This window comes from Hyperolius riggenbachi, chromosome 4 (genome assembly GCF_040937935.1).
Source record: "Hyperolius riggenbachi isolate aHypRig1 chromosome 4, aHypRig1.pri, whole genome shotgun sequence".
Lineage (NCBI taxonomy): Eukaryota > Metazoa > Chordata > Amphibia > Anura > Hyperoliidae > Hyperolius > Hyperolius riggenbachi.
The window spans coordinates 460827757-460841878 of NC_090649.1; the positions used below are offsets into that span (position 1 = coordinate 460827757).

General features: G+C 44.4%; 1 protein-coding gene across 1 annotated transcript in view; it reads left to right on the forward strand.

Moving 5' to 3' along the window:
* The window catches only part of LIN9 (lin-9 DREAM MuvB core complex component), a 54755-nt gene extending 40977 nt beyond the window's left edge, over positions 1–13778 (forward strand). Inside the window, exons 9-15 of the mRNA XM_068232820.1 lie at positions 1646–1765; positions 3793–3894; positions 5251–5331; positions 7530–7655; positions 7985–8164; positions 8255–8352; positions 12892–13778. Coding sequence (XP_068088921.1) covers positions 1646–1765; positions 3793–3894; positions 5251–5331; positions 7530–7655; positions 7985–8164; positions 8255–8352; positions 12892–12997 — 813 coding nt within the window. The 3' untranslated portion in view covers positions 12998–13778. The remainder of the gene's footprint in view (positions 1–1645; positions 1766–3792; positions 3895–5250; positions 5332–7529; positions 7656–7984; positions 8165–8254; positions 8353–12891) is intronic.
* The last annotated feature ends 344 nt before the right edge of the window (positions 13779–14122 follow it).

The window sequence follows — 14122 nt, forward strand, 5'->3', positions numbered from 1 at the left end:
TTGTGTTTCAGGCTCCATTAATGTGGATAAGAATTTTGCATAATTCTGCCTCAACTCTTCGTTCATATGCACTGATCCTCTGAAGTGAGACTTATATGGAGGCTGCAATATTTATTTCCTTTTAAACAATGCAGATTGCCTGGCTGTCCCGATTCTTTGCCTGTATTGCTTTTAGTCACAGACCTTGAACAAGCATGCAGATCAGGTGCTCTGACTGAAGTCTGACTAGATTAGCTGCATGTGTGTTTCTGGTGTGATGATTCAGACACTACTGCAGCCAAAGAGATTAGCAGGGCTGCCAGGCAACTGGCATTGTTTAGTAACCCTTTAGCAGCTAAATAAAGAAACTTTTGCTGCAGGGCTGAAATTTTCCTGCTGCTGTGGAATTGTGCCTTCCCCAGCCTGGCAGGCTCGGCGAGTTATGTGGCGGTGAGGTAGAGGTGGCGGCAGGGAGAGCTGATGATACATCCCTGTCCAGATGGCTTCTTCTTCCTCCACCGTGCCCGCAACATATTCCCGGCAGGTCTCTTCTGTTCCGGTCACATGGGATGACATGATCGGGTTCTAGGAGACCATGCCAGTGGTGCAGCACCACCCCTGTGGTGGAAGAGTGGTGATGAAGAATCTCTAAAATAACCCCTCTTCTACCAGCAGGTGGTGCTGCACCACTGACATGGTCTCCTGGATCCCAATCGTATGTAATGTCATGTGATCAGAAGTGACCGGGACACAGAAGACCTGCCGAGAGCAGGGATGAGCAACGGATTGAATCCGAATAGGTTTTATTCAGTATTCATCCAGGTAATTAGCACATCTGAGCGGGAGGGCAGGGGAGAATTAAAGTGAACCAGAGACGAAGCACCCTCATGTATTTTACCATATATATCAGTGGGAACATTCGAAAAAAACACCTACCCTGCTTTCTGTGTCATCCTTTACTGCTCAGCCTGCATGTTATCAGCCCTGATAAAATCCCGGACTGAGCATTCAGTCTGACCTTGCTCTGGAATCCTTATAGCTGAGTCATTATATCAGAGCCAGAAGGGGGCAGGCTTGGCCTTGAAAAGACATCAGAGAAGACAGACTCCGCTATAATGATTCCTGAGCAAAGCCAGACTGAATGGTCAGTCGGGGATTTTATCAGGGCTGATAACAAGCAGGTTGAGCAGTGAAGAATGAAACCGAGAGCAGGGTAGGTGTTTTCTCTAATTTTCCAACTGATATATATGGTAAAGTACATGAGGGTGCTTTTTCTCTGGTTCACTTTAAACTTGCCCAGGAGCTTTCTGCTTTAATTCTCAGCGCGTCCCACGCTGCATTCCAATTCACGGTCATGTGACTACCGCACTTCCACCTTCAACCCGAAAGGAGGAAGTGCGGTAGTCACGTGACCGTGACTGTGGAAGCGCCATGGGACGGATTAAAGCTGAATGCTCCTGGGTAAGTTCAACCCTCTATCTCCACCCCCAACCCCCAAGGGCTGCACTGTTATAACAAAATGGGAATTTATTTTAGTATAGGTGCTAATTATTATTTTTTTTACTTATTCTCATGAATGGTCTTTTAGCAAATATTTGGTGGTTGAAGACCTTTTTAAATGTATTTTTGTTCCTTCATAAATCTGTAACCGGACTGTATTTTTCAGAGCAATGAGCCCCATGAGACCATGCCCATCGCTTCCTTTGTACAAAAACAACGGCCGTCTCGAATGTTCATGACGCCTCCACGGTTACAGTACCCACATCCGGTCCAGTCGCCCATCCTGGTGAGTACTGAGGGAATCCATGCCACTGGTTTACAGAATGGAATGTGTAGAAGTGCATCATTTTTGACAAAGTATGGAGTCAGTCCTCTTTCCAGGCAAAACCCCATATTGGGCCAGCTGGCTTTATGATGATTCTAGACCAGTCGGTATCTGTGCTACTCGAGGGGGGGGGGGGGGTGTCAAGAGACACACACATACAAACTCCTCCCCCTCGAGTGCCACCACTGTTATGGTAATGCATTAGTAATGCGTGGTATCATAGCAACGGTCACGCTAATCGGGTAACTCGCAGAACTTGGGATAATATTGCCCATGCGCTGTGTTGAGAGGCATACAGTCAATGAAAAAGTATGCTTCACTGCCTCTGTTAACACACATGTTATGCTGTAACCCACTGCATGCTGGACATCGGGATGCTGCACTCGGTTACTCTGCACCACAACGCACCAACTGATGCAGAGCACCTAGACTGGAGTTCTTAAAAATGTTCAGTTAAGTGGCGAGAGCTTCTAGCCCTCACTTGCACCATATCGGAAAATGGTGAAAGGTTGCTATATTAGTGGACATGTGACTGCAGTTCTAGTCTGGATTGGTACTACATGTGACTAGTAAGGGACAAACTGAGGTTCAGTAACCTTTTAGTTGTCATCGCCATAGAACAGTGATCTGCAAAATTGGCTCTCCAGCTGTTCAGGAACTACAAGTCCCACAATGCAGTTGCCTTTATGAATTATGACTGTGGCTGTCAGACTCCTGCAATGCATTGTGGGACTTGCATTTCCTTAAAGAGACTTTGAAGCGAGAATAAATCTCGCTTCAGAGCTCATAGTTAGCAGGGGCATGTGTGCCCCTGCTAAAACGCCGCTATCCCGTGGCTAAACGGGGGTCCCTTCACCCCCAAACCCACCCCCGCAAACCTTGGTCGTAGAGTTGGTCGTAAATCTTGTCTTCCTGGAGGCAGGGCTAACGGTTGCAGCCCTGCCTCTCAGCGCATCGCCGCCTCTCCCCCGCCCCTCTCAGTGAAGGAAGCCTGAGAGGGGCGGGGGAGAGGCGGAGATACGCGTCTGACAGGTGCTGCGGCGGTTAGCCCTGCCCCAATGCGGAAGCGCTCCCCCGCTGTACGGAGGGGATTTGGGGGTGAAGGGACCCCCGTTAAGCCGCGGGATAGCGGTGTTTTAGCAGGGGCACACATGCTTCTGCTAACTATGAGGTCTGAAGCGAGATTTATTCTCGCTTCAGACTCTCTTTAACAGCTGGAGAGCCAAGTTTGCAGATCGGTGCTCTAGTACCTAGGTTCTCAACGTGTGGTACGCGTACCCCAGGGGGTACTTCTGAGGGTTCTAGGGGGTACTCGGGCTTGATATACTTGACCAAAAATAAATTTAGAGTTTTAGAAAATAAATCTTACTTAAACAGCACCAAATTAGTATTTTAGCTAATTAAAAGCAATAGTAAATGCTTGGAAATGGTTTAGAACCAATTATAATGTACTACGATTAAATATATATTTGTCAAGGGGTACGTGTGATAATGTTTACCATGTGAGGGGGTACTTTGTGAGTACAGGGTTTTAAAAGGGGTTCATACCAATAAAATGTTGAGAAACACTGCTCTAGTAGATGAGTTTCATGAATCCAGGCCAGGCTGCTCTGTTAGGCCTCTTTCGCACACTGAGCTGAATTACACACTTGCCCGTTTACTATTTAGCAAGCAAGCACCTTCCAGCTACACTTAGATGAATCCAAATGGCCACAATTGCAACCCCATAAGGTTACCCAGTAGGGAAACCTCTACCTCATGTTACATAAGATGTACCTCCATGTTGTGAACGCATCTCATCTGCCACTGCCCAGCACTAGCAAGCTCCAGCCAACGATTGGGAGTCTGCCTGTAGCTACTTGTGTAAAACGTCCTGACATTTGATGTCTGGTGCTAAATATATTTTGTAAATTAGCCCTGCAGTATTAACAGCTTGTACTTGTGACTTTTGTTTTGGGTTGTCACCTACTCTTTATTCTACATTTTAGGAAAGTGACCCCTTGCTGGCACAATCTCCCTGGAAATGCAAATTGTCCAGCACAGACAATAACACAATAGGGGGGTTTCCGGTGGAATTCCTTGTTCAGGTGGTAAGTAGACTGATGTCATCAGTAAGCGACCTTCCTCTTCCTGTTGATTGTTTGCCACATGATCACATTCTTCATTTTTCAAATAGCAGCGCTGGAATGTCCTGGTGGTTTTATCCGATGACATAAGAAAAGTTGTTTTATTATTTATTTATTTTATTTATTTATTGTATTTATAAAACGTCAACATATTACGCAGCGCTTAGGTAATACCGTTAGCGACTCACACCTGTGCAGTAGAGCAGACCCATTTGGGATAGCCTATTTCCGCCTGAGCCTGCGCTGGATTGCGGCAGGTAAATATTGCAGGTACTACTGCGCTGCAGTCGACAGCCATGTTGGCTGTTTTTTTCTAGGGGAGCCAACACTGGATGCCTGAGGCTTAGGAGGATGGGGAAGCCTCATTTGGATCCAGAGTCTTCCCCCTCCCGGCTTTTTGGTTTTTTTCGTTACACGTCTTTAAGTTTGCATAATTGATGCATAATTGAGCCTGAATAAGTATTTTTAGTTCAGTAAAAGCATAAACAAATGTTTTATAAGAATGTACATATAAAAAGGTGCCCATACTTCTAATGATGTAAGGGAAGATAGACTAAAGGCCCATACACACGGCATACATTTGTCTGTAGTTGAGGCAACACACACACTCACTCACACACACACACACACACACACACACACACACACACACACACACACACACACACTCACTCACACACTCTCTCTCACTCACTCACACACACACACACACACTCTCACACACTCTCACACACTCTCACACACTCTCACACACTCTCACACACTCTCACACACACACTCACACACACTCACACACTCTCACACACTCTCACACACTCTCACACACACACACACTCACACACACTCACACACTCTCACACACACACTCTCTCTCACACACACACACACTCACACACTCTCACACACACACTCTCTCTCACACACACACACACACACACACACACTCTCTCTCTCTCTCACACACACACACACACACACACACACACACACACACACACACACACACACACACTCTCACACACACTATTGCTAGGTGTGTGGCCAGCTTAACAAATATGTCTTCATCGAGGGGTACTTCAGATGATCACAATACGGGGGACTCTGCAAGCCTTACCTCCCATAAAGGGGTACGTACTATAATAATGTTGAGAAGTGTAACCTAAACAACTTTTGTTTATATCCTTGGATTTTCTCCATGACCAACACCAGACCGCATACAACCAGTGATTTTGTTGTAACACTTGACCCGGCACAACTTCTTAGCAGTTTTCACCTCTCCGCTGTTCCAGCTTCTGTGTCAAATACATTTATTTCTTTCAGACGAGGTTATCGAAGATACTTATGATCAAGAAAGAACACATCAAGCAGTTAAAAGATATGAATACAGAAGCGGAAAAACTGGTGAGGCTCAGCTTCCTCCTTCCTGGTCAGTTTCTCTTCTTAAAGTGACCCTGTACTGACAGGGATGTGAAGGACGCCACAGCTTTTTCTGACCCGTCCTGAGCATTTCATACTCCTATTGTGACGCAATTTCTTAAACCGCAAGCAAATGCAATGTTAAAAGCCACCAAGATGTGAACCCAGCGAAAAGCGGTTTTGCCTCAAAGTTCACTTTTTTGTACACGTCCTCAGGAAACCCCCGCATTCTGCATCGTTTAATCTTACTAATATTATAAAATGTGAGAGTTTGGATGTTTGTTACTCAATCACACAACAATAGCTGAACAGATTTGAATGAAATTTGGCACACACATAGTACATTACCTGGAATAACACACAGGATACTTTTCATCCCCATAACCAAAAAGTGGGCAGAGACAAATACAAATTTCACTGCGAAAATGTAAACGGCAGCCATTCTTACACGGTTAATGGCAGGGTTCTCAAACTTTGTACAATTTGTCACTGGATGACTGGGATTAATATTTGGAAAAGTGGGTGGAACCTGCAAAAGCCAATCAAAATTCACCGATTGATTTTCAAGGGGAACATTTAATTGCTGCCACTCTTACACTGTTAATGGCACAAGCCTCAAACCTGGTACAGTTGGTCATTGGGTGACTGGGGTTCAAATTCAGAAAAGGAGGTGGAGCCACAGCTAATTAGATTTGTTTCATTTTAATGCAAATTATTGATGCCAAAGACCACAAAGTTCACAAACTAGGTCTTTGAGTAATTGTGTGTTAGGGTTAGAAAAAGTCGGCGGAGCCAACACCAGCCAAAAACATAACCGGGCAACGCCGGGCCATCAGCTAGTAGGAAATAAATTGGGCAGCCACGTACATATCCTACCGCTGCCTATTGCCGGCTTAGCCTGCTGCCGCTTAAATTCACAGCAGCGTTAAATACTATTCCCCTTCCTAGTCCTAACAATTCAGAGGGAAAAGTAATTTGTGGTCCAGCGATTGTTGGAACCCCAATTACCCTTACACACTCCACACACTATAGCAGTGATGGCTAACCTTGGCACTCCAGCTGTGGTGGAACTACAAGTCCCATAAGGCATTGCAATACTCTGACAGCTCTAAGCTTAACTCGGGGAGGCAGAGGCATGATGGGATTTGTAGTTTTGTCACAGCTGGAGTGCCAAGGTTAGCCATTACTACACTATAGCATTAGTGCCATACCGGCGCCAAAACCACCTGCATCGGGGAAGCCTCCATATCCCTTTCTTTACAGGATCACTTTAAATAAAGTTGCTTCCAAGCTCTAAAGGTGGTCACTTCCCCATTCCATTCCAGGTGAATTTGATTACTCTAATGGAATCTGCCTGAGATATATTGCCCAATATATTGATAAAAATTGATTACGTACAATCAATCAATTTTATCGATCGGACAGGATGGAGATTTGTATCAATTGGGTGGGGCAAGAATGCTAATAGATGACCCATAGCAATTGCACTGTATCAACCAGTGCAGTGCTGCGTTTTGATTGATTTTTCAATAGATTTCCTGCAATGTGATGTGGTATGGTAGGAATTGATTCCTCTCTAAATTGATTCTGTTCAGAGAGAAATCAATCATTTTGCCACACCGGCTGGTAGAGCCGGATTTATCATAAGGCACCATAGGCACGAGCCTACAGCACCTAATGATGGAAAGGCGGCTCACTCCCCTACCCGAGTGTCTCCTTCCCTATGTAGATTCCTGATGAAAGTATAAATTGGTTTACTCACCCAGTTCTCAGCATTCCACTGACAAAATCTTCCTTTAGTCAGGGGGCACCTCAAGCTACTTAATACTGAGGTTACTCTAGCTACCTAATACTTGGGGGCACCTCTAGTTACATAATTTTGAGGGTACATCCGGCTACCTAATACTAAGGGGAATCTGTAGCTACCTATGACAGGCAAGGGAATTACGGTAGAAGTGACAGCTGGGACACACTTGTGGTGCGATTCAGAGGGGTTTCTAGGTTCATGGAGGGCAAAGTCTAAGGTGCCAGGACATCTGTGCCTATCGGCTCCTGTGAGGTGAATCTGGGCCTGCCGGGTGGCCACCTTTTACTTGCGCTGTAGACCTGAGCAAGAGGAAGTCGCATGGAAACGTGGACGAGAGCATCGAGTCATATTGTTGTTGTTTTTTTTCTTCTGACAGAAGTCGTACTCGGCTCCTATCAGCATTGAGTTTCAGCGGCGATACGCAACGCTTGTCCTGGAACTGGAGCAACTCAACAAGGACCTCAATAAAGTTCTTCACAAGGTTCAGCAGTACTGCTATGAGGTAAGTGCTTTCTCTAATGAATAATGCAGTACTGATCTTTAGCCCCATTTTAAGATGCTCGCCTGTCGCCTCCATTATTGAACTGTAGTATATTGTGCAACATGTAGTGCAAAATGTGCTTTTAAAATGCTCCCTTATTGAAAACTGTGCTTTTTAAATGTTTCCTCTCCCCTTCCCTGGTTGCCAATTGTTCCTCTTCACTCCTGATTCCTTTGCAAATACCTATAAGTACTTCAGCCTACTCTGCAGCCAATGGAGTGAATATGGTTGGGTTGTCAATTCATTTTTGTACAGCATGGATTTGCAGTGTATGAATTTAATTTCCACAGCTTGCTCCAGATCAGGGACTTCAGCCTGCAAATCAGCCGACAGACATGAGGCGACGCTGTGAGGACGAGGCTCAGGAGATGGTGCGGCAAGCCAACACGTCCAATGGGCAGCCGTGTGTACAGACAGAGAGCCACATAGAGCTCATATCCCGGCTCACTGCCATCCTCTTACAGATCAAAGTAAGACCATTCATTGTTCACAACCGCCACCTTCTGTGGTCTCCCCAGTGTTTGTAGAATGATTGGCTGACTGCGCTGTTTCCTCTGCAGTGTCTGGCGGAAGGAGGGGACCTCAACTCATTTGAATTCAAGTCGTTAACGGATTCCATCAACGATATAAAGACTTCTATAAGCCCTTCAAACATCAGGTACGTTTTGCCTAAAGCCTTGCAGAGACATAGGAATAAAAAGGATCTTTGATTATGAGATGATTTTATTTATTATTATACTTTATCCTATACGATCTTAATCAGCAGTAAGGTCCGTACACACGCCGGACTTTAGGCAACGACGGGTCCGTCGTTGCCTCCCGCTGGGTGGGCGTGCCAGCGACAGTCCGGCGTGTGTACGCTCTGTCGTCAGACTGATACGGCTGTTTCTGAGCGATCCGCCCGGCGGATCGCTCAGGAACAGCCGTATCAGTCTGACGACAGAGCGTACACACGCCGGACTGTCGCTGGCACGCCCACCCAGCGGGAGGCAACGACGGACCCGTCGTTGCCTAAAGTCCGGCGTGTGTACGGACCTGTAGCCTCACTATAACTATCACAAGCTTAACCAGTTCGCAGTCAGTCGTTTTTCACTTTATGCATCCGAGCAATGTTCACCTCCCATTCATTAGCCTATAACTTTCTTTACTACTTATCACAATGAACTGATCTATATCTTGTTTTTTCCGCCACCAATTAGGCTTTCTTTGGGGGGTACATTTTACTAAGAGCCACTTTACTGTAAATGCATTTTAAAAGGAAGAATAAGAAAAAAACGGAAAACATTTTTTCTCACTTTTCGTCAATTATAGTTTTAAAATAAAACATGCCTCCATAATTAAAACTCACGTATTGTATATGCCCTGTTGTCCCGGTTATTACACCGTTTAAATTATGTCCCTATCATAATGTATGGCAACAATATTTTATTTGGAAATAAAAGTGCATTTTTTCCATTTTGCATTCATCACTATTTACAAGCTTATAATAAAAAAAAAAAAATTGAAATATTTCATCTTTACATAGATATTTAAAAAGAAAAACAAAAGTTTGCTTTCCTAAAACAGAAAGAATTTGCGATAATTCAGGTTAGAGTGAGCTCGAGATGTCTCCCAGGCACCACTGCTGAATATATGCAAATTAACCATTGTACCCTTAGAAGCTAAACACACCTCCAGAACCGCTGGAATGCAATGATGTGTCAGCTTGTTAATGTGTACAGAGCCATAATAATCCAACATGCATACAGGCTGTTTCGGATTGTTTGATCCTCATCAGTGCATGGCATGGATTAATTTGGCTCTATGGAGTAGGGCTTGTAAATCCGAGAGGCACAGACTAACCAGCAAGCTCATGGTGACCCAGAACTCATTGGGGTGTGTAAGGGACTACAATGGTCCTAAAAGCCCCCTTACTAAGATGTTAAGAAAAACAAAAGTTTGCTTTCCTAAAACAGAAATAATTTGCGATAATTCAGGTTAGAGTGAGCTCGAGATGTCTCCCAGGCACCACTGCTGAATATATGCAAATTAACCATTGTACCCTTAGAAGCTAAACACACCTCCAGAACCGCTGGAATGCAATGATGTGTCAGCTTGTTAATGTGTACAGAGCCATAATAATCCAACATGCATACAGGCTGTTTCGGATTGTTTGATCCTCATCAGTGCATGGCATGGATTAATTTGGCTCTATGGAGTAGGGCTTGTAAATCCGAGAGGCACAGACTAACCAGCAAGCTCATGGTGACCCAGAACTCATTGGGGTGTGTAAGGGACTACAATGGTCCTAAAAGCCCCCTTACTAAGATGTTAAGAAAAACAAAAGTTTGCTTTCCTAAAACAGAAAGAATTTGCGATAATTCAGGTTAGAGTGAGCTCGAGATGTCTCCCAGGCACCACTGCTGAATATATGCAAATTAACCATTGTACCCTTAGAAGCTAAACACACCTCCAGAACCGCTGGAATGCAATGATGTGTCAGCTTGTTAATGTGTACAGAGCCATAATAATCCAACATGCATACAGGCTGTTTCGGATTGTTTGATCCTCATCAGTGCATGGCATGGATTAATTTGGCTCTATGGAGTAGGGCTTGTAAATCCGAGAGGCACAGACTAACCAGCAAGCTCATGGTGACCCAGAACTCATTGGGGTGTGTAAGGGACTACAATGGTCCTAAAAGCCCCCTTACTAAGATGTTAAGAAAAACAAAAGTTTGCTTTCCTAAAACAGAAAGAATTTGCGATAATTCAGGTTAGAGTGAGCTCGAGATGTCTCCCAGGCACCACTGCTGAATATATGCAAATTAACCATTGTACCCTTAGAAGCTAAACACACCTCCAGAACCGCTGGAATGCAATGATGTGTCAGCTTGTTAATGTGTACAGAGCCATAATAATCCAACATGCATACAGGCTGTTTCGGATTGTTTGATCCTCATCAGTGCATGGCATGGATTAATTTGGCTCTATGGGGTAGGGCTTGTAAATCCGAGAGGCACAGACTAACCAGCAAGCTCATGGTGACCCAGAACTCATTGGGGTGTGTAAGGGACTACAATGGTCCTAAAAGCCCCCTTACTAAGATGTTAAGAAAAACAAAAGTTTGCTTTCCTAAAACAGAAAGAATTTGCGATAATATTTAAAAAGTTTAGACCCTTAGGTAAATATTTGTGTTTTTTTTTTTTGTTTTTTTTTAATTTAATTAAACATTTTATGTGGGTATTTTTGGGAGGGTGGGATTTAAATTGTATTTTTTTTTTGTAAATATGTGTATTTTTATTTAACATTTAGCTGTAGTTTACTTTTTGGCCACAAGATGGCAGCCATGAGTTTGTTTACAGTGACGTCACTCTAAGCATAACACGTACGCTTAGAGCGACGTAGGGGAACATAGGAAGCAGAAAAAGCGTAGCTTCCGAGACAAGCTGTCGCTTTTTCTGCGGGGGAGAGGAATCAGTGATCGGGCACCGTTGCCCGATTCACTGATTCGCTGGCTAACAAACCGCGGGCCGGGAGCGCGCGTGCATGCGCAGGAGCGCACATGGCTTCCTGGACGTGAGTTTCACGTCCAGGAATGTCAAATAGTTAAGGAACCTCAACTGAGAGGGATATGGATGTTTCCTTTTAAACAATACCAGTTGCCTGGCAGTTCTGCTGAACACTTTGACTGCAGTAGTGGATGAATCGCACACCTCAAAGAAGCATGCAGCTAATCCAGTCTGACTTCAGTCAGATCACCTGATCTGCATGCTTGTTCAGGGGCTGTGGCTAAAAGTATTAGAGAAACAGGATCAGCAGGAGAGTCAGGCAACTGGTATTTTAAAAGGAAAAATCCATATCCTTTTTAGTTTAGGTTCCCTTTAAAGGACCACTACAGAAAAAAGAGAGCCATTAAAATTTTACAGAACTGCCAGGTTTTGGTCTAGTCCATCTCCACAAGGAAGATTCTCGGGCTTTTGTTTTTTAAAAGCAATTCCTGAATGGCAGTTGCTAAATCTAACTGACAAAATATGCATGTGAGCCTCCCGGCTGGTATTTTACTAGTTTGGCAGTGATGGTGCCCATACATGGTACAATAAAAAACAATGAAAGTTCAAAATAATTTTTTTTCTTATCAAGAAAAACAAATGATTACCCCATTTTTTTTTTTTCAATAAAAACCTGATCTGTTGGAAAAATCTTTATATTTGATCTAATGGAAAAATCAAACAAAATAATCTAATCTAAATAAAATTAAAAAATTGTACTATGTGTGGGCACCATTGGACCTAGCAATTGCTGTTTAGGCAATTATTTTGAAAACAAAACCTTGAGAATTCTTCACGAGGAGATGGACTAGTCCAAAACCTGCCAGATTTTAACTGCTTACTTTGTTTGCTATAGTGGTTTTTTTAACCTCCTTGGTGGTTATCACGAGTCAGGCTCGGGGTGGAAAAAACAAGCCAGGAGCGGTAACCCCAAGCGTGACTCGTGGTAGCTGCCTGCAAGACTGTGCAGAGTAATGTGCGCAGCGGGCGTTTTCACCCAGCTCACGGGGGATCCAGATGCTGGCAGCCATTCTCTTTCCTGTCCTCAGAGTCTCTGCATCCCTCGGGTGAGATTGCCATTTGTCATCATGACGGACTGCGATCTCACTACAGGGTTACAGCATCAACCAGAGGACGGAAAGAGAACTGCAGCGCTGGATCCCAGGGAGGTGAGTAAGTGCTGGGCTGCTGCAGATCTCTCTGCCGTGGGATTTTCTTTTCCAGGTTTTTGGGTCTAAAAGCCGGCAAAAAAATTGCCCCGCTTTTAGACCCTAAAATCTGTAAATAATCAGACTCTAATGGGGTTAAGGCTTCCTAATTTAAAGTGACACTGAATAGACCTAAAAATGCCATACTGAAGTTGAATCTCACTGTTGGCTCAGTTAGCTGCACGAGTTGTGCGCATGCGTGGCCTGTCCACATGCCCATCTCACACACGCCGCCATGTGGTTCATTCTTTTGAGAACCGTGCATGTGCAGAACGGTCCCTGAGAGAGGTGTGCAGACGGGCCATGCATGCGCAGTTGAACCTACCCTTATCTTCCTGTATAGTTTTAGCTGTAGCAGCTCCTATTGGCTGATGGATATCCTCTCCAGACAGCTATGTTCCTGAGTAAAGCTTTGTGACATCAGACTGTGATCGCTCCTGTGTGTTCTTCTGTCTTGCAGCTGTTTTCAGAATAATGTGGAAATCCACGTAGCGCACATCCAGAGCGGTCTGAGTCAGATGGGGAACCTCCATGCCTTCTCCGCTAATAACACCAACAGAGACTGACAATCTGCCTCCGCCCTGCCGGACTTGTCTATATAACAAAGACATGGACCCTTTCTTTGTATTACAAATGAACCAGCATTACGAACCTCACTTATTTTATGTACTTTTGTCCTTCGGATTCACACGCAGCATAGAGCTGGAAGAACCTTTCCTGGCTGAATTCTGCTCCGCCTGGAGATACTGAGGATTGGGAAGGAGCTCCCCCTGGTGGTCTCCGTTCTCCTTGACGTTTTATTCCTTGTGTTCCCCACCCCCGCTGTTCAGGAAGGCCCAGTGGTGATGTGATTTGTCACCTGTGGTATTTGGATTCATCCTATGAAAGGAAAATGGATTTGTAGGTGCTGAGCTTGGGACGTGTAAGTGTGTTTAACAGATTGGTTGCAGCCCATGGTGTCCTTTTTGGCGAGCTTAAAGGGATATCTGGGCCAAATTATTTTATTTTTGGAAAATGTGGAAAAGGGAATAGAGCCTATGTTTTTATTGCCATTTGTACCTGCCTCAGCAAGGTCTCCCTTCATTTCCTGTTTTCTATGATCTTGCCACTCAGACAGGAAGTTGAGTATAAGTCACGGGCAACAGAGCATTGCGAAGGTCGCCACTACTCTCACCCTTTACTGCATGAGTGAAAAGGGCTTTTTATTACTGTCTGCATCCCTGTTAGAATGATATCTTCTCATGCCCCACAATTGTGTGACTGGGACAGGCGATAACAAAATGACGGACAGCACTAACCACCTCAGATGTATCACTTTGTGATAAACTAAAAGTTATGGCCAGAGGATCTATTAGTGTTTTTTTGTTTTTTTATGTTTTCATCTTTCTGGATACAGTAGAATAGGGGTATTGTGTGTTTTTATTGCAGGAATGGAAGGTAAACATCCAGTTTTACTTGTGAGGGAGGACTGGAACCTCTGCCAGGTTGCTGCTGGTTTCTGTGAGGTTTCCACTGATTTTTTATTTTTTCCCCATGCCAGTGACATCAGAGCTGTGGGTGTCACCAGCATGCAACAAATCTGTCCAAGAACTGCAGCACAAACATCAGCCTGCCAGAAGTTCTAAACCTTCCTATCACTGTTATCATTATGCATTTATGTAGCACCGATCTATATTTTCAATGTCGGATCT